Source organism: Pungitius pungitius, chromosome 21, assembly GCF_949316345.1.
Source record: "Pungitius pungitius chromosome 21, fPunPun2.1, whole genome shotgun sequence".
Taxonomy (NCBI): domain Eukaryota; kingdom Metazoa; phylum Chordata; class Actinopteri; order Perciformes; family Gasterosteidae; genus Pungitius; species Pungitius pungitius.
In genome coordinates, this window is record NC_084920.1 from 2,660,206 (window position 1) to 2,677,567 (window position 17,362).

The 17,362-nt window shown below is 41.5% G+C and overlaps 2 protein-coding genes and 2 long non-coding RNA genes across 8 annotated transcripts; all 4 read left to right on the forward strand.

Annotated features, from left to right (window-relative positions):
- The first annotated feature begins 815 nt into the window (after window positions 1-815).
- On the forward strand, window positions 816-2,251 carry LOC134107878 (uncharacterized). 2 transcript variants are annotated; one of them, XR_009942851.1, is made up of 3 exons: window positions 816-1,244; window positions 1,369-1,463; window positions 1,572-2,251. It is a non-coding gene; the product is annotated as an uncharacterized LOC134107878 (long non-coding RNA). The 2 variants fall into 2 exon arrangements; XR_009942852.1 differs by having other exon boundaries at window positions 816-1,075.
- A 797-nt stretch (window positions 2,252-3,048) lies between these two features.
- LOC134107876 (secretory phospholipase A2 receptor-like) lies at window positions 3,049-6,022 on the forward strand. Of its 3 annotated transcripts, XM_062559960.1 has the most exons (6): window positions 3,049-3,613; window positions 3,860-3,901; window positions 3,989-4,354; window positions 4,570-4,893; window positions 5,018-5,112; window positions 5,221-6,022. In XM_062559960.1, exons 2-6 carry the CDS (start codon window positions 3,868-3,870, stop codon window positions 5,344-5,346), a joined length of 945 nt encoding a protein of 314 aa, XP_062415944.1. In that variant the 5' UTR covers window positions 3,049-3,613; window positions 3,860-3,867; the 3' UTR covers window positions 5,347-6,022. The 3 variants fall into 3 exon arrangements, with proteins under 3 accessions (XP_062415944.1, XP_062415942.1, XP_062415943.1); XM_062559958.1 differs by having other exon boundaries at window positions 3,049-3,901; XM_062559959.1 differs by having other exon boundaries at window positions 3,049-3,901; window positions 5,018-5,088.
- A 1,356-nt stretch (window positions 6,023-7,378) lies between these two features.
- Window positions 7,379-9,090, forward strand: LOC134107877 (uncharacterized). Of its 2 annotated transcripts, none has more exons than XR_009942849.1 (3): window positions 7,379-7,807; window positions 7,932-8,026; window positions 8,135-9,090. It is a non-coding gene; the product is annotated as an uncharacterized LOC134107877 (long non-coding RNA). The 2 variants fall into 2 exon arrangements; XR_009942850.1 differs by having other exon boundaries at window positions 7,380-7,638.
- Window positions 9,091-9,610: 520 nt separating this feature from the next.
- Window positions 9,611-17,322, forward strand: LOC119212670 (lymphocyte antigen 75-like). Its single transcript, XM_062560223.1, has 8 exons — window positions 9,611-10,463; window positions 10,551-10,916; window positions 11,132-11,674; window positions 11,783-13,375; window positions 13,463-13,828; window positions 14,013-14,369; window positions 14,494-14,588; window positions 14,697-17,322. The coding sequence occupies exons 4-8, from the start codon at window positions 13,342-13,344 to the stop codon at window positions 14,820-14,822; spliced, it is 978 nt and encodes a 325-aa protein (XP_062416207.1). The 5' UTR covers window positions 9,611-10,463; window positions 10,551-10,916; window positions 11,132-11,674; window positions 11,783-13,341; the 3' UTR covers window positions 14,823-17,322.
- The last annotated feature ends 40 nt before the right edge of the window (window positions 17,323-17,362 follow it).

Genomic DNA, 17,362 nt, shown 5'->3' on the forward strand with positions numbered 1-17,362 from the left:
AAGTATATTCAGTTACTGTGGGTTTTTGCATTTATTTCTTCTTTTTTTTGTCTTATTTTTAATATATATTCTTCTTGTTGTTTTTCTACCATGTATCTTGTGTGTACTGTCCACTTTGCTGCGATCCTGTGAATTTACCCATTATAGGACTAATAAAGGAATATCTTATCTTAGACATTAACGTTTTTACCCTTTAACCCTTTCATAGAAGAAACTATGCTCCGCCTGGTGATTCTACTGCTCGCTTCAAGTAAGTGTCTTTGTTTAAAATGCTAAAAGTAAAATACACAATGTCATAACTGCTTTATTTACTGTCTGGTGGGGTGTTGGTCTGCAGGTTGCGTCACTCTGTGTTCACTCTTCTCCCGAGAGTATCACCTGATAAACGAGCGTAAGACGTGGGACGAGGCCCAGGCTTACTGCAGACAGAACCACGGTGATCTCGCCACCATCGGCAACATGGACGACCTGGACATACTTAGGAACATGACCAACGCCATCGGCTGGACTGAAGAGACCTGGATTGGACTTAGAATGGGCACGGGGTTCTCCTGGAAGTGGTCCGTAGGAGAGCCTGAGAACATTGCTGTGTACACTAACTGGGCCGCTGCACCAGGCTCGGGTTCCTGTGGCAGCGTGGCGGTTGGTGGGAAATGGCTCGCAGCCTCCTGTAACACAACACTGGGGTTTATCTGTAAGGAAGGTAAAATGTGGTTTTAATTTGAAAAGCTTTAGTGATGTCGCTCAGTTAGTCTAGCTCTGTCTGAAGGTCATTATAAAGGAGATTATACACTAAGAAAAGTTACACAAGTCATCATTTGAAAACCACTAGAATGAAGCATTAATCTCATCTTTGAGCTGCTTGAGTCTCTCTCTTCAAACCTTTTAACCTCTCTGTTACACTTTTTGCACCTCTACAGGTAAGGGCCTTGGTTTGTTAGTTGTTTCTACAGAGGTGTCCTGGTGGGAAGCCCGGCAGCACTGCCTGCAGAGAGGTACTGACTTGGCCGTCGTCAGGAACCAGGCGGAAAACCAGATGTTACGGAGCATGTTTAATGAAAGCAAGGCTTTCTGGGTGGGTTTGTTCAGAGATGAGTGGCAATGGTCGGACCAGAGCGACAGTTCTTTCCGATCCTGGTACATAACTCAGCCAAATGGCGATGGCCCATGTGCATTGCTTTACAAGGACAAGACATGGGGTGACAGAGCTTGTGGTGACCGCCATCCTTTCATCTGTCACACCGGTGAGCGTCCAATGTCTGTTGCAGTCTGATTCAGTCCAGTGCAGCATCGCTTTTCCTCTTAATATCATCCTCAACATGATTTATTTGACGAAACATACAAAATTAATTTTTATTTTTTGTTTAGAAAAAGAAGTAAGAAAACAGACCATTGTGAAGGTGGAAATGAAGTCAAATTCAGACCTGAATGACCCGACTGTGAGTGAAGCCATTTTGAACCAAGTGAGTTTTTGGTCTAAACTCCCTGCTGCATTAAACATGTGATCATAACAGCTACATGAGGACCAGATGACTTGGTTAAAGGTCTGTTCTTTCTTTTTGCCTCCATAGATCCAACAGAAGTACGGCATGGTCAAGCTTCAATGGAGAATCCAGCCGGACGGAAAGATTTTCCACAAAAAAGAAAAGAAGGAAATCAAAGAAACCTGTAAAAATAAAGTAAAGTCGACGTTATGAAATGATCTGCAGTGCAAAACAAGACTTGACAATTACTCCTGAAAACATGCAAAGGCACCTTAAGGGTAAAAGATAAAATTACAGTAACATCATGAGAAGTTCAACCAAAAATAGATGTTTATTTTTTAAAGACAGTAAACATTATTCACATTTTAAAAAATGCTCTTTGGAAAGAGATTTTGTTGCAATTGACAAAAACATTTTTTTTTATAAAAGTCAATAACTTAGCATTTTTAATACCCTGCATTTAGGATACGTGTTGATATGTATGTGAGAGTCATTATATATGTTTCATTATGTAGGTTTAGTAAGTGATAGAAAGATGTCTCACCTTTTAGGTGTTTGCTTGCCTACTCCCTTCTAAACGTATCTTACATCTTTATTTTATTCAGAATTTGTTTGTCTTCTTGTATTTTGTTGCATATTTTATCTCAATAGATTTAATGATGAGGCAATTGTTTTAAATGTTCACACTGTCTTCACTATTCACTCATGTTGCTGATAAGCAGTTGTGCTGCATCCTTTTGCACAAAATGAATAAAAATACGGGGGGGGGGGGGGCAGTTGGAGCAGCTCGGAGTAACAGGTGCACAGGAGGCCCTTTGACAGAGTTTGGACCAGTGGGAGCCTTGTCCCTGCTGCCCCAATCTGGTGTCTCTTTGTCTTTTTAAATAGAGATGCATCTCTTTTACTGGGTTTTGATGGTGGGGCAGAACCTCTGAGACTACTTTTAGATTCAGTCATTTATGGACATTGTTGTTTTTCTGGAGTTTGACTGTTTTTAATTCGTAGTTTGTGATTCAGAGTGCAATAAAACGTCTTGTAAATTCATTTTGAGTGGTTAGCTACTGTGGCGCACACACACACCACCTCACTGAGAAACCCACCTCTTGGTCACATGTGCTGCAGGTCTTCCTGTAAGCGGCTGGAGTCGTTTCTGTACGTAAGTCTCTGTCGATCTACGAGGAGCTGTAGCTTCAGCCATGGTTCATTTCTGTGAATCCTCTTCAAATGAACATAAAAAAACATTGATTACTGCAGCTTTAAACAGTATTTTGAGCAAAGCATTTCACAGCCCTTAAATCATTAAACAGCGTCATTTTAAAATCCTCCCGATCCATAAATGATACTATGTAGCGAATTTCAGCGCAGTGCTCATTTGTTTATTACTATTTGTATATCGATTACAGGAGCAGATAAGGAGGAGGAGGAGGAGGAGGAGAAGCACACGGCCTACCTGAAGATCAGATGATGGAAACAAGGGGAGTCACAGCTAGAGAGCACACACTGCTTTATATAAGGGGTCTTCTGGGGTCACGGAGAGGAGACGTCAACGCTGATGAAATGTGTGTGTGTGTGTGTGAGAAGCAAGATTTAGAAAAGAGTGACAGGGGACTAGATGTGGATTATTGTGAGCATCTGCTGGAGTCTGACGGGCAGGACGATGAGCGACGGGTTGGTTGATGACCTCACAGCTGAAACAGGACACACAAAGACAGGTGGCAGGAAATAGACAGAGACAAGCCAGTTCTGTGTTGGGACACATTGAGATCCCGTCCCGGGGTTCTTCTTCCTTTTCATGATTAATAAATCTTTATCTTTGAACAAACCTTTTGCTGCCACTTGGGAGTGTGACGCTATTCATCTGTGTGTCCATATGGGGACATTCGAAGGAAACAGGAAAAGGTTGTGCAGGCGATGATACGTCAGCAGGCTCTAACTACGTGTTTACATGTTAAAAATGCAACATTTTCGTGATAGTCAAATACCACCTGATGTAGGCAAAAGCAAGCAGCAAACATTTCCATATAGACAAATAGGAAAAGTTCTTTGGTAAAACCTACAGCACATAAGAGGCAATGAGACGTCCTGCAGAAGTGCACTTCATCTCCTCCAAAGAAACACCTGCACACCAGGTAAGAACACTAGTTGGGACATTTGGGCTTCATGTAGCGTTTTTATTTCATCCAGCTAACAAGCATTTGTGTAATGTGCAATAACCACAGTGAGACCCTGTGTGTACATAAACATTTACTTTCTTAGTTACAAGTATATTCAGTTACTGTGGGTTTTTGCATTTATTTCTTCTTTTTTTGTCTTATTATTAATATATATTCTTCTTGTTGTTTTTTTTACCATGTATCTTGTGTGTACTTTCATAGAAGAAACTATGCTCCGCCTGGTGATTCTACTGCTCGCTTCAAGTAAGTGTCTTTGGTTAAAATGCTAAAAGTAAAATACACAATGTCATAACTGCTTTATTTACTGTCTGGTGGGGTGTTGGTCTGCAGGTTGCGTCACTCTGTGTTCACTCTTCTCCCGAGAGTATCACCTGATAAACGAGCATAAGACATGGGACGGGGCCCGAGCTTACTGCAGACAGAACCACAGTGATCTCGCCACCATCGGCAACAGGGACGACCTGGACATACTTAGGAACATGACCAACGCCATCGGCTGGACTAAGGACACCTGGATTGGACTTAGAATGGGCACGGGGTTCTCCTGGAAGTGGTCCGTAGGAGAGCCTGAGAACATTGCTGTGTACACTAACTGGGCCGCTGCACCAGGCTCGGGTTCCTGTGGCAGCGTGGCGGTTGGTGGGAAATGGCTCGCAGCCTCCTGTGGATCAACACTGGGGTTTATCTGTAAGGAAGGTAAATGTGGTTTTAATTTGAAAAGCTTTAGTGATGTCACTCAGTTAGTCTAGCTCTGTCTGAAGGTCATTATAAAGGAGATTATACACTAAGAAAAGTAACACAAGTCGTTATTTAAAAACCACTAGAATGAAGCATTAATCTCATCTTTGAGCTGCTTGAGTCTCTCTCTTCAAACCTTTTAACCTCTCTGTTACACTTTTGCACCTCTACAGGTAAGGGCCTCGCTTTGTTAGTTGTTTCTACAGAGGTGTCCTGGTGGGAAGCCCGGCAGCACTGCCTGCAGAGAGGTACTGACTTGGCCGTCGTCAGGAACCAGGCGGAAAACCAGATGTTACGGAGCATGTTTAATGAAAGCAAAGCTTTCTGGGTGGGTTTGTTCAGAGATGAGTGGCAATGGTCGGACCAGAGCGACAGTTCTTTCCGATCCTGGGAGATCGCTCAGCCAAACAGCGATGGATCATGTGCATTGCTTAACATGCCCAACACATGGTTTGACAGAGCTTGTGGTAACCGCTATCCTTTCATCTGTCACACCGGTGAGCGTCCAATGTCTGTTGCAGTCTGATTCAGTCCAGTGCAGCATCGCTTTTCCTCTTAATATCATCCTCAACATGATTTATTTGACAAAACAAACAAAAGTCATTTTTATTTTTTGTTTAGAAAAAGAAGTAAGAAAACAGACCATTGTGAAGGTGGAAATGAAGTCAAATTCAGACCTGAATGACCCGACTGTGAGTGAAGCCATTCTGAACCAAGTGAGTTTTTGGTCTAAACTCCCTGCTGCATTAAACATGTGATCATAACAGCTACATGAGGACCAGATGACTTGGTTAAAGGTCTGTTCTTTCTTTTTGCCTCCATAGATCCAACAGAAGTACGGCATGGTCAAGCTTCAATGGAGAATCCAGCCGGACGGAAAGATTTTCCACAAAAAAGAAAAGAAGGAAATCAAAGAAACCTGTAAAAATAAAGTAAAGTCGACGTTATGAAATGATCTGCAGTGCAAAACAAGACTTGACAATTACTCCTGAAAACATGCAAAGGCACCTTAAGGGTGAAAGATAAAATTACAGTAACATCATGAGAAGTAAAAAAAAAAATTATGTTTTTTTTTTTTTTAAATGCTCTTTGGAAAGAGACTTTGTTGCATTTGACAAATACATTTTTTCAAGTCTTTTTAAGTTTTTAAGTCAATAACGTAGCATTTTTAATACCCTGCAGTTAGGATACGTGTTGAAATGTATCTGAGAAGCATTATATATATTTCATTATGTAGGTTTAGTAAGTGATAGAAAGATGTCTCACCTTTTAGGTGTTTCCTACTCCCTTCTAAACGTATCTTACATCTTTATTTTATTCAGAATTTGTTTGTTTTCTTATATTTTGTTGCATATTTTATCTAATATATTTATTACATGATATTTATAATAGTTTTGATATGAATTAAAATCTTTAACTGCAAAGTAATAATGTGTGTTTGATACTTTTTTTGCATTGAATCATACTCGAATGATTACTGAAACTGGCCCTACCGAAAACAATCCACCAGCCGCCACTGGGCCTAGATGTGGATTATTGTGAGCATCTGCTGGAGTCTGACGGGCAGGACGATGAGCGACGGGTTGGTTGATGACCTCACAGCTGAAACAGGACACACAAAGACAGGTGGCAGGAAATAGACAGAGACAAGCCAGTTCTGTGTTTTTGAGATGCGTCCCCGGGGTTCTTCTTCCTTTTCACAATTAATCGATCTTTACCTTTGAATAAACCTTGTGCTGACACTTCACAGTGTGACGCTATTCATCTGTGTGTCCACATGGGGACATGGAAGGAAAACAGCAGGTCGTGCGAGCAATATTACGTCAGCAGGCTCTAACTACGTGTTTACTCGTTAATAATTAAACATTATTTTATGACATTGAAATATTCCCATGATGTAGGCAAAAGCAAACAGCAAACATTTCCATATAGACAAATAGGAAAAGTTCTTTGGTAAAACCTACAGCACATAAGAGACAATGAGACGTCCTGCAGAAGTGCACTTCATCTCCTCCAAAGAAACACCTGCACACCAGGTAAGAACACTAGTTGGGACATTTGGGCTTCATGTAGCGTTTTTATTTCATCCAGCTAACAAGCATTTGTGTAATGTGCAATAATCACAGTGAGACCCTGTGTGTACATAAACATTTATTTTCTTAGTTACAAGTATATTCAGTTACTGTGGGTTTTTGCATTTATTTCTTCTTTTTTTTGTCTTATTTTTAATATATATTCTTCTTGTTGTTTTTCTACCATGTATCTTGTGTGTACTGTCCACTTTGCTGCGATCCTGTGAATTTACCCATTATAGGACTAATAAAGGAATATCTTATCTTAGACATTAACGTTTTTACCCTTTAACCCTTTCATAGAAGAAACTATGCTCCGCCTGGTGATTCTACTGCTCGCTTCAAGTAAGTGTCTTTGGTTAAAATGCTAAAAGTAAAATACACAATGTCATAACTGCTTTATTTACTGTCTGGTGGGGTGTTGGTCTGCAGGTTGCGTCACTCTGTGTTCACTCTTCTCCCGAGAGTATCACCTGATAAACGAGCGTAAGACGTGGGACGAGGCCCAGGCTTACTGCAGACAGAACCACGGTGATCTCGCCACCATCGGCAACATGGACGACCTGGACATACTTAGGAACATGACCAACGCCATCGGCTGGACTGAAGAGACCTGGATTGGACTTAGAATGGGCACGGGGTTCTCCTGGAAGTGGTCCGTAGGAGAGCCTGAGAACATTGCTGTGTACACTAACTGGGCCGCTGCACCAGGCTCGGGTTCCTGTGGCAGCGTGGCGGTTGGTGGGAAATGGCTCGCAGCCTCCTGTAACACAACACTGGGGTTTATCTGTAAGGAAGGTAAAATGTGGTTTTAATTTGAAAAGCTTTAGTGATGTCGCTCAGTTAGTCTAGCTCTGTCTGAAGGTCATTATAAAGGAGATTATACACTAAGAAAAGTTACACAAGTCATCATTTGAAAACCACTAGAATGAAGCATTAATCTCATCTTTGAGCTGCTTGAGTCTCTCTCTTCAAACCTTTTAACCTCTCTGTTACACTTTTTGCACCTCTACAGGTAAGGGCCTTGGTTTGTTAGTTGTTTCTACAGAGGTGTCCTGGTGGGAAGCCCGGCAGCACTGCCTGCAGAGAGGTACTGACTTGGCCGTCGTCAGGAACCAGGCGGAAAACCAGATGTTACGGAGCATGTTTAATGAAAGCAAGGCTTTCTGGGTGGGTTTGTTCAGAGATGAGTGGCAATGGTCGGACCAGAGCGACAGTTCTTTCCGATCCTGGTACATAACTCAGCCAAATGGCGATGGCCCATGTGCATTGCTTTACAAGGACAAGACATGGGGTGACAGAGCTTGTGGTGACCGCCATCCTTTCATCTGTCACACCGGTGAGCGTCCAATGTCTGTTGCAGTCTGATTCAGTCCAGTGCAGCATCGCTTTTCCTCTTAATATCATCCTCAACATGATTTATTTGACGAAACATACAAAATTAATTTTTATTTTTTGTTTAGAAAAAGAAGTAAGAAAACAGACCATTGTGAAGGTGGAAATGAAGTCAAATTCAGACCTGAATGACCCGACTGTGAGTGAAGCCATTTTGAACCAAGTGAGTTTTTGGTCTAAACTCCCTGCTGCATTAAACATGTGATCATAACAGCTACATGAGGACCAGATGACTTGGTTAAAGGTCTGTTCTTTCTTTTTGCCTCCATAGATCCAACAGAAGTACGGCATGGTCAAGCTTCAATGGAGAATCCAGCCGGACGGAAAGATTTTCCACAAAAAAGAAAAGAAGGAAATCAAAGAAACCTGTAAAAATAAAGTAAAGTCGACGTTATGAAATGATCTGCAGTGCAAAACAAGACTTGACAATTACTCCTGAAAACATGCAAAGGCACCTTAAGGGTGAAAGATAAAATTACAGTAACATCATGAGAAGTTCAACCAAAAATAGATGTTTATTTTTTAAAGACAGTAAACATTATTCACATTTTAAAAAATGCTCTTTGGAAAGAGATTTTGTTGCAATTGACAAAAACATTTTTTTTTATAAAAGTCAATAACTTAGCATTTTTAATACCCTGCATTTAGGATACGTGTTGATATGTATGTGAGAGTCATTATATATGTTTCATTATGTAGGTTTAGTAAGTGATAGAAAGATGTCTCACCTTTTAGGTGTTTGCTTGCCTACTCCCTTCTAAACGTATCTTACATCTTTATTTTATTCAGAATTTGTTTGTCTTCTTGTATTTTGTTGCATATTTTATCTCAATAGATTTAATGATGAGGCAATTGTTTTAAATGTTCACACTGTCTTCACTATTCACTCATGTTGCTGATAAGCAGTTGTGCTGCATCCTTTTGCACAAAATGAATAAAAATACGGGGGGGGGGGGGCAGTTGGAGCAGCTCGGAGTAACAGGTGCACAGGAGGCCCTTTGACAGAGTTTGGACCAGTGGGAGCCTTGTCCCTGCTGCCCCAATCTGGTGTCTCTTTGTCTTTTTAAATAGAGATGCATCTCTTTTACTGGGTTTTGATGGTGGGGCAGAACCTCTGAGACTACTTTTAGATTCAGTCATTTATGGACATTGTTGTTTTTCTGGAGTTTGACTGTTTTTAATTCGTAGTTTGTGATTCAGAGTGCAATAAAACGTCTTGTAAATTCATTTTGAGTGGTTAGCTACTGTGGCGCACACACACACCACCTCACTGAGAAACCCACCTCTTGGTCACATGTGCTGCAGGTCTTCCTGTAAGCGGCTGGAGTCGTTTCTGTACGTAAGTCTCTGTCGATCTACGAGGAGCTGTAGCTTCAGCCATGGTTCATTTCTGTGAATCCTCTTCAAATGAACATAAAAAAACATTGATTACTGCAGCTTTAAACAGTATTTTGAGCAAAGCATTTCACAGCCCTTAAATCATTAAACAGCGTCATTTTAAAATCCTCCCGATCCATAAATGATACTATGTAGCGAATTTCAGCGCAGTGCTCATTTGTTTATTACTATTTGTATATCGATTACAGGAGCAGATAAGGAGGAGGAGGAGGAGGAGGAGAAGCACACGGCCTACCTGAAGATCAGATGATGGAAACAAGGGGAGTCACAGCTAGAGAGCACACACTGCTTTATATAAGGGGTCTTCTGGGGTCACGGAGAGGAGACGTCAACGCTGATGAAATGTGTGTGTGTGTGTGTGAGAAGCAAGATTTAGAAAAGAGTGACAGGGGACTAGATGTGGATTATTGTGAGCATCTGCTGGAGTCTGACGGGCAGGACGATGAGCGACGGGTTGGTTGATGACCTCACAGCTGAAACAGGACACACAAAGACAGGTGGCAGGAAATAGACAGAGACAAGCCAGTTCTGTGTTGGGACACATTGAGATCCCGTCCCGGGGTTCTTCTTCCTTTTCATGATTAATAAATCTTTATCTTTGAACAAACCTTTTGCTGCCACTTGGGAGTGTGACGCTATTCATCTGTGTGTCCATATGGGGACATTCGAAGGAAACAGGAAAAGGTTGTGCAGGCGATGATACGTCAGCAGGCTCTAACTACGTGTTTACATGTTAAAAATGCAACATTTTCGTGATAGTCAAATACCACCTGATGTAGGCAAAAGCAAGCAGCAAACATTTCCATATAGACAAATAGGAAAAGTTCTTTGGTAAAACCTACAGCACATAAGAGGCAATGAGACGTCCTGCAGAAGTGCACTTCATCTCCTCCAAAGAAACACCTGCACACCAGGTAAGAACACTAGTTGGGACATTTGGGCTTCATGTAGCGTTTTTATTTCATCCAGCTAACAAGCATTTGTGTAATGTGCAATAACCACAGTGAGACCCTGTGTGTACATAAACATTTACTTTCTTAGTTACAAGTATATTCAGTTACTGTGGGTTTTTGCATTTATTTCTTCTTTTTTTGTCTTATTATTAATATATATTCTTCTTGTTGTTTTTTTTACCATGTATCTTGTGTGTACTTTCATAGAAGAAACTATGCTCCGCCTGGTGATTCTACTGCTCGCTTCAAGTAAGTGTCTTTGGTTAAAATGCTAAAAGTAAAATACACAATGTCATAACTGCTTTATTTACTGTCTGGTGGGGTGTTGGTCTGCAGGTTGCGTCACTCTGTGTTCACTCTTCTCCCGAGAGTATCACCTGATAAACGAGCATAAGACATGGGACGGGGCCCGAGCTTACTGCAGACAGAACCACAGTGATCTCGCCACCATCGGCAACAGGGACGACCTGGACATACTTAGGAACATGACCAACGCCATCGGCTGGACTAAGGACACCTGGATTGGACTTAGAATGGGCACGGGGTTCTCCTGGAAGTGGTCCGTAGGAGAGCCTGAGAACATTGCTGTGTACACTAACTGGGCCGCTGCACCAGGCTCGGGTTCCTGTGGCAGCGTGGCGGTTGGTGGGAAATGGCTCGCAGCCTCCTGTGGATCAACACTGGGGTTTATCTGTAAGGAAGGTAAATGTGGTTTTAATTTGAAAAGCTTTAGTGATGTCACTCAGTTAGTCTAGCTCTGTCTGAAGGTCATTATAAAGGAGATTATACACTAAGAAAAGTAACACAAGTCGTTATTTAAAAACCACTAGAATGAAGCATTAATCTCATCTTTGAGCTGCTTGAGTCTCTCTCTTCAAACCTTTTAACCTCTCTGTTACACTTTTGCACCTCTACAGGTAAGGGCCTCGCTTTGTTAGTTGTTTCTACAGAGGTGTCCTGGTGGGAAGCCCGGCAGCACTGCCTGCAGAGAGGTACTGACTTGGCCGTCGTCAGGAACCAGGCGGAAAACCAGATGTTACGGAGCATGTTTAATGAAAGCAAAGCTTTCTGGGTGGGTTTGTTCAGAGATGAGTGGCAATGGTCGGACCAGAGCGACAGTTCTTTCCGATCCTGGGAGATCGCTCAGCCAAACAGCGATGGATCATGTGCATTGCTTAACATGCCCAACACATGGTTTGACAGAGCTTGTGGTAACCGCTATCCTTTCATCTGTCACACCGGTGAGCGTCCAATGTCTGTTGCAGTCTGATTCAGTCCAGTGCAGCATCGCTTTTCCTCTTAATATCATCCTCAACATGATTTATTTGACAAAACAAACAAAAGTCATTTTTATTTTTTGTTTAGAAAAAGAAGTAAGAAAACAGACCATTGTGAAGGTGGAAATGAAGTCAAATTCAGACCTGAATGACCCGACTGTGAGTGAAGCCATTCTGAACCAAGTGAGTTTTTGGTCTAAACTCCCTGCTGCATTAAACATGTGATCATAACAGCTACATGAGGACCAGATGACTTGGTTAAAGGTCTGTTCTTTCTTTTTGCCTCCATAGATCCAACAGAAGTACGGCATGGTCAAGCTTCAATGGAGAATCCAGCCGGACGGAAAGATTTTCCACAAAAAAGAAAAGAAGGAAATCAAAGAAACCTGTAAAAATAAAGTAAAGTCGACGTTATGAAATGATCTGCAGTGCAAAACAAGACTTGACAATTACTCCTGAAAACATGCAAAGGCACCTTAAGGGTGAAAGATAAAATTACAGTAACATCATGAGAAGTAAAAAAAAAAATTATGTTTTTTTTTTTTTTAAATGCTCTTTGGAAAGAGACTTTGTTGCATTTGACAAATACATTTTTTCAAGTCTTTTTAAGTTTTTAAGTCAATAACGTAGCATTTTTAATACCCTGCAGTTAGGATACGTGTTGAAATGTATCTGAGAAGCATTATATATATTTCATTATGTAGGTTTAGTAAGTGATAGAAAGATGTCTCACCTTTTAGGTGTTTCCTACTCCCTTCTAAACGTATCTTACATCTTTATTTTATTCAGAATTTGTTTGTTTTCTTATATTTTGTTGCATATTTTATCTAATATATTTATTACATGATATTTATAATAGTTTTGATATGAATTAAAATCTTTAACTGCAAAGTAATAATGTGTGTTTGATACTTTTTTTGCATTGAATCATACTCGAATGATTACTGAAACTGGCCCTACCGAAAACAATCCACCAGCCGCCACTGGGCCTAGATGTGGATTATTGTGAGCATCTGCTGGAGTCTGACGGGCAGGACGATGAGCGACGGGTTGGTTGATGACCTCACAGCTGAAACAGGACACACAAAGACAGGTGGCAGGAAATAGACAGAGACAAGCCAGTTCTGTGTTTTTGAGATGCGTCCCCGGGGTTCTTCTTCCTTTTCACAATTAATCGATCTTTACCTTTGAATAAACCTTGTGCTGACACTTCACAGTGTGACGCTATTCATCTGTGTGTCCACATGGGGACATGGAAGGAAAACAGCAGGTCGTGCGAGCAATATTACGTCAGCAGGCTCTAACTACGTGTTTACTCGTTAATAATTAAACATTATTTTATGACATTGAAATATTCCCATGATGTAGGCAAAAGCAAACAGCAAACATTTCCATATAGACAAATAGGAAAAGTTCTTTGGTAAAACCTACAGCACATAAGAGACAATGAGACGTCCTGCAGAAGTGCACTTCATCTCCTCCAAAGAAACACCTGCACACCAGGTAAGAACACTAGTTGGGACATTTGGGCTTCATGTAGCGTTTTTATTTCATCCAGCTAACAAGCATTTGTGTAATGTGCAATAATCACAGTGAGACCCTGTGTGTACATAAACATTTATTTTCTTAGTTACAAGTATATTCAGTTACTGTGGGTTTTTGCATTTATTTCTTCTTTTTTTTGTCTTATTTTTAATATATATTCTTCTTGTTGTTTTTCTACCATGTATCTTGTGTGTACTGTCCACTTTGCTGCGATCCTGTGAATTTACCCATTATAGGACTAATAAAGGAATATCTTATCTTAGACATTAACGTTTTTACCCTTTAACCCTTTCATAGAAGAAACTATGCTCCGCCTGGTGATTCTACTGCTCGCTTCAAGTAAGTGTCTTTGTTTAAAATGCTAAAAGTAAAATACACAATGTCATAACTGCTTTATTTACTGTCTGGTGGGGTGTTGGTCTGCAGGTTGCGTCACTCTGTGTTCACTCTTCTCCCGAGAGTATCACCTGATAAACGAGCGTAAGACGTGGGACGAGGCCCAGGCTTACTGCAGACAGAACCACGGTGATCTCGCCACCATCGGCAACATGGACGACCTGGACATACTTAGGAACATGACCAACGCCATCGGCTGGACTGAAGAGACCTGGATTGGACTTAGAATGGGCACGGGGTTCTCCTGGAAGTGGTCCGTAGGAGAGCCTGAGAACATTGCTGTGTACACTAACTGGGCCGCTGCACCAGGCTCGGGTTCCTGTGGCAGCGTGGCGGTTGGTGGGAAATGGCTCGCAGCCTCCTGTAACACAACACTGGGGTTTATCTGTAAGGAAGGTAAAATGTGGTTTTAATTTGAAAAGCTTTAGTGATGTCGCTCAGTTAGTCTAGCTCTGTCTGAAGGTCATTATAAAGGAGATTATACACTAAGAAAAGTTACACAAGTCATCATTTGAAAACCACTAGAATGAAGCATTAATCTCATCTTTGAGCTGCTTGAGTCTCTCTCTTCAAACCTTTTAACCTCTCTGTTACACTTTTTGCACCTCTACAGGTAAGGGCCTTGGTTTGTTAGTTGTTTCTACAGAGGTGTCCTGGTGGGAAGCCCGGCAGCACTGCCTGCAGAGAGGTACTGACTTGGCCGTCGTCAGGAACCAGGCGGAAAACCAGATGTTACGGAGCATGTTTAATGAAAGCAAGGCTTTCTGGGTGGGTTTGTTCAGAGATGAGTGGCAATGGTCGGACCAGAGCGACAGTTCTTTCCGATCCTGGGCCATCACTGATCCATATGGCAATGGCTCATGTGCATTGCTTTGGATCGAAAAGACATGGATTGACAGAGCTTGTGGTGACCGCTATCCTTTCATCTGTCACACCGGTGAGCGTCCAATGTCTGTTGCAGTCTGATTCAGTCCAGTGCAGCATCGCTTTTCCTCTTAATATCATCCTCAACATGATTTATTTGACGAAACATACAAAATTAATTTTTATTTTTTGTTTAGAAAAAGAAGTAAGAAAACAGACCATTGTGAAGGTGGAAATGAAGTCAAATTCAGACCTGAATGACCCGACTGTGAGTGAAGCCATTTTGAACCAAGTGAGTTTTTGGTCTAAACTCCCTGCTGCATTAAACATGTGATCATAACAGCTACATGAGGACCAGATGACTTGGTTAAAGGTCTGTTCTTTCTTTTTGCCTCCATAGATCCAACAGAAGTACGGCATGGTCAAGCTTCAATGGAGAATCCAGCCGGACGGAAAGATTTTCCACAAAAAAGAAAAGAAGGAAATCAAAGAAACCTGTAAAAATAAAGTAAAGTCGACGTTATGAAATGATCTGCAGTGCAAAACAAGACTTGACAATTACTCCTGAAAACATGCAAAGGCACCTTAAGGGTGAAAGATAAAATTACAGTAACATCATGAGAAGTTCAATCAAAAAAATGCTCTTTGGAAAGAGACTTTGTTGCATTTGTTGCAGTCTTTTTAAGATTTTAAGTCAATAACTTAGCATTTTTAATATCTTGCAGTTAGGATACGTGTTGAAATGTATCTGAGAAGCATTATATATATTTCATTATGTAGGTTTAGTAAGTGATAGAAAGATGTCTCACCTTTTAGGTGTTTCCTACTCCCTTCTAAACGTATCTTACATCTTTATTTTATTCAGAATTTGTTTGTTTCTTATATTTTGTTGCATATTTCATCTCAATAGATTTATTGATGAGGCAATTGTTTTAAATGTTCACACTGTCTTCACTCATGTTCCTGATAAGCAGTTGTGCTGCATCCTTTTGCACAAAATGAATAGAAATACGGGGGGGGGGGGGGCAGTTGGAGCGGCTCGGAGTAAAAGGTGCACAGGAGGCCCTTTGACAGAGTGACCAGTGGGAGCCTTGTCCCTGCTGCCCCAATCTGGTGTCCCTTTGTCTTATTTGTCTTTTTAAATAGAGATGCATCTGTAGCAGGTTGACTGGTCGCAGGTGGTTTCAATCACTTCATTCTCTTTGGACCAATCAGGAAGTTGCTGCATGCTATATAGTCGGGGGGTTTGCCATCTTGACCCCGTTGCTCTTTGTTGCTGCTCTGGGTGCGCTCGCGGCGCGTTCACGGTTGTGCAACAGGTAATGTAGTGTGCTTAATTGTTTGTTTTTTTTACTTAAAGGCCTTGGTTGCGTTGGGATGACCATCACAGAGTGTGTTGTCTTTTTGCAGTGTCTTTCCTGTCACAAACCCGAGCTTTCCTTTAACGGAATCGGGTTGAGCGGTGCCGCTGGTATAGGTCGGACAAGCCTTTCTCCTCTCATGTCTTTTAATGAGTGAGTTGTCAAGTAATCGGCCGTTTTATTGTAGGCTGTGTGTAGCTGTATGAGGGCGGCAGGTGTTACGGGTGCGACACTCCCTGACGGGGTCAGACCCCCTCCCTCCCCCTCCCCCTCGCTCAAAGTGTCGGGCAGGGCCGTTTGACTGCGACCCGAATGATAGTTTGCCTTCTTTTGGGGTTGCTACTATGTGTACGGAGTTTGGGATTTATGTTTATGGGTTTTATTTGTTAAACTATGATTTGAAGTGATTTTGGTTTATATTTCTTTTAAGTTCTGATGATAAGACTAATTTTGTTTATTATATTGTCTATTTTTGTCATTTTGGGTTGGTAGGCTCTGGGCAGCCATTAAGACCCCTTTTGCTGCCTAGATTTGCCTTAAAGTAGTTTTTCATTTATTTTCTGGTTTATTGATTTACTTTCCCTCCCAATAACTGGATGCCCTCCTTCCATAGTTGCTGAGTGCCGAAGGTGGTGGTGTCTGTGTCCCAGGTGGTGGTGTCTCCCTCCCGTGTTTTCCCCCGTTTGGTTTAATTTGCGTTTTGCTCGCCGCAGTGTGTGTGTGTGTTTGTGTGTTCACGTGTGATTGGGGTGATCCTTCCCTGAGACCCCACACCCCGCTGGCCCTGGCCCTCCACCGGTAAGGCCTCAGTACCTACTTTCCATATTACGTACGTCTCTGGCTTCAGGCATAAATCGAACCGGTGTGCTTTCTGTGTTTGGTGAATGGATTGTAGTACGATTCCATTCTCGGGGTGAAATTCCCCGGGTGGCGTTGCCGGGGTCATCGGTGTTGGGCGGGCGAAAAAGGCGCTCCACACCCAAAGAGTTCCACTCGCCACACATCTCTTTTACTGGGTTTTGATGGTGGGGCAAAACCTCTGAGACTACTTTTAGATTCAGTCATTTATAGACAATGTTGTTATCTGGTGTTTGACTGATTTTAATTCGTAGTTTGATTCAGAGTGCAGTTTTCTTATTCTTACATATTTTGATCCTAATAGATTTACTGATGAGTCAATTGTTTTAAATGTTCATACTGTCTTCAATATTCACTCATGTTCCTGATAAGCAGTTGTGTTGCATCCTTTTGCACAAGATTAATAGAAATAAATAAAGATGTGGATGAGTCTCCAGGCTCCTCTTAAAGGTACAGTGCGTAGTGTTTGGTGGCATCGTGTGGTGAATTTGCAGAGACAAAAAGAACTCCAGCAGCTCACAGGAAAGCCCTGATGGTTTCTAATTGTCCATTTGATAATATTTAATCAGGTTAGTGTTCCTTGATTGACTCTATAGGGAGTTTTAATTTGTAGTCCATCACTCTCAAAACTACAACTCCCTTCATGTTAATCTGAGCATTGTTTTAAAGAAATTATCCTTTATTATTATAAATAATGATGATGCCTTTTTGTGGCTCCACTAAATCTAATTATTAAAGTGCGTTTGATTACAGTTGCATTGTGGGTATTGTAGGCCCAAGCTTTAGGGACATGTTCAACAACGTTATGGAGGTGCTTTGCTAAATCAGAAGGAAACATATTTTCTTT

Bases quoted from the DNA above. Each gene is read 5' to 3' on its own strand.
- LOC134107876 (XM_062559958.1), top strand. From the start codon at position 3,835: ATGTATCTTGTGTGTACTTTCATAGAAGAAACTATGCTCCGCCTGGTG. The intron at 3,902-3,988 runs GTAAGTGTCTTT...GTTGGTCTGCAG, and splicing joins GATTCTACTGCTCGCTTCAA to GTTGCGTCACTCTGTGTTCA. The intron at 4,355-4,569 runs GTAAATGTGGTT...GCACCTCTACAG, and splicing joins GGGGTTTATCTGTAAGGAAG to GTAAGGGCCTCGCTTTGTTA.
- LOC119212670 (XM_062560223.1), top strand. From the start codon at position 13,342: ATGCTCCGCCTGGTGATTCTACTGCTCGCTTCAA. The intron at 13,376-13,462 runs GTAAGTGTCTTT...GTTGGTCTGCAG, and splicing joins GATTCTACTGCTCGCTTCAA to GTTGCGTCACTCTGTGTTCA. The intron at 13,829-14,012 runs GTAAAATGTGGT...TTCAAACCTTTT, and splicing joins GGGGTTTATCTGTAAGGAAG to AACCTCTCTGTTACACTTTT.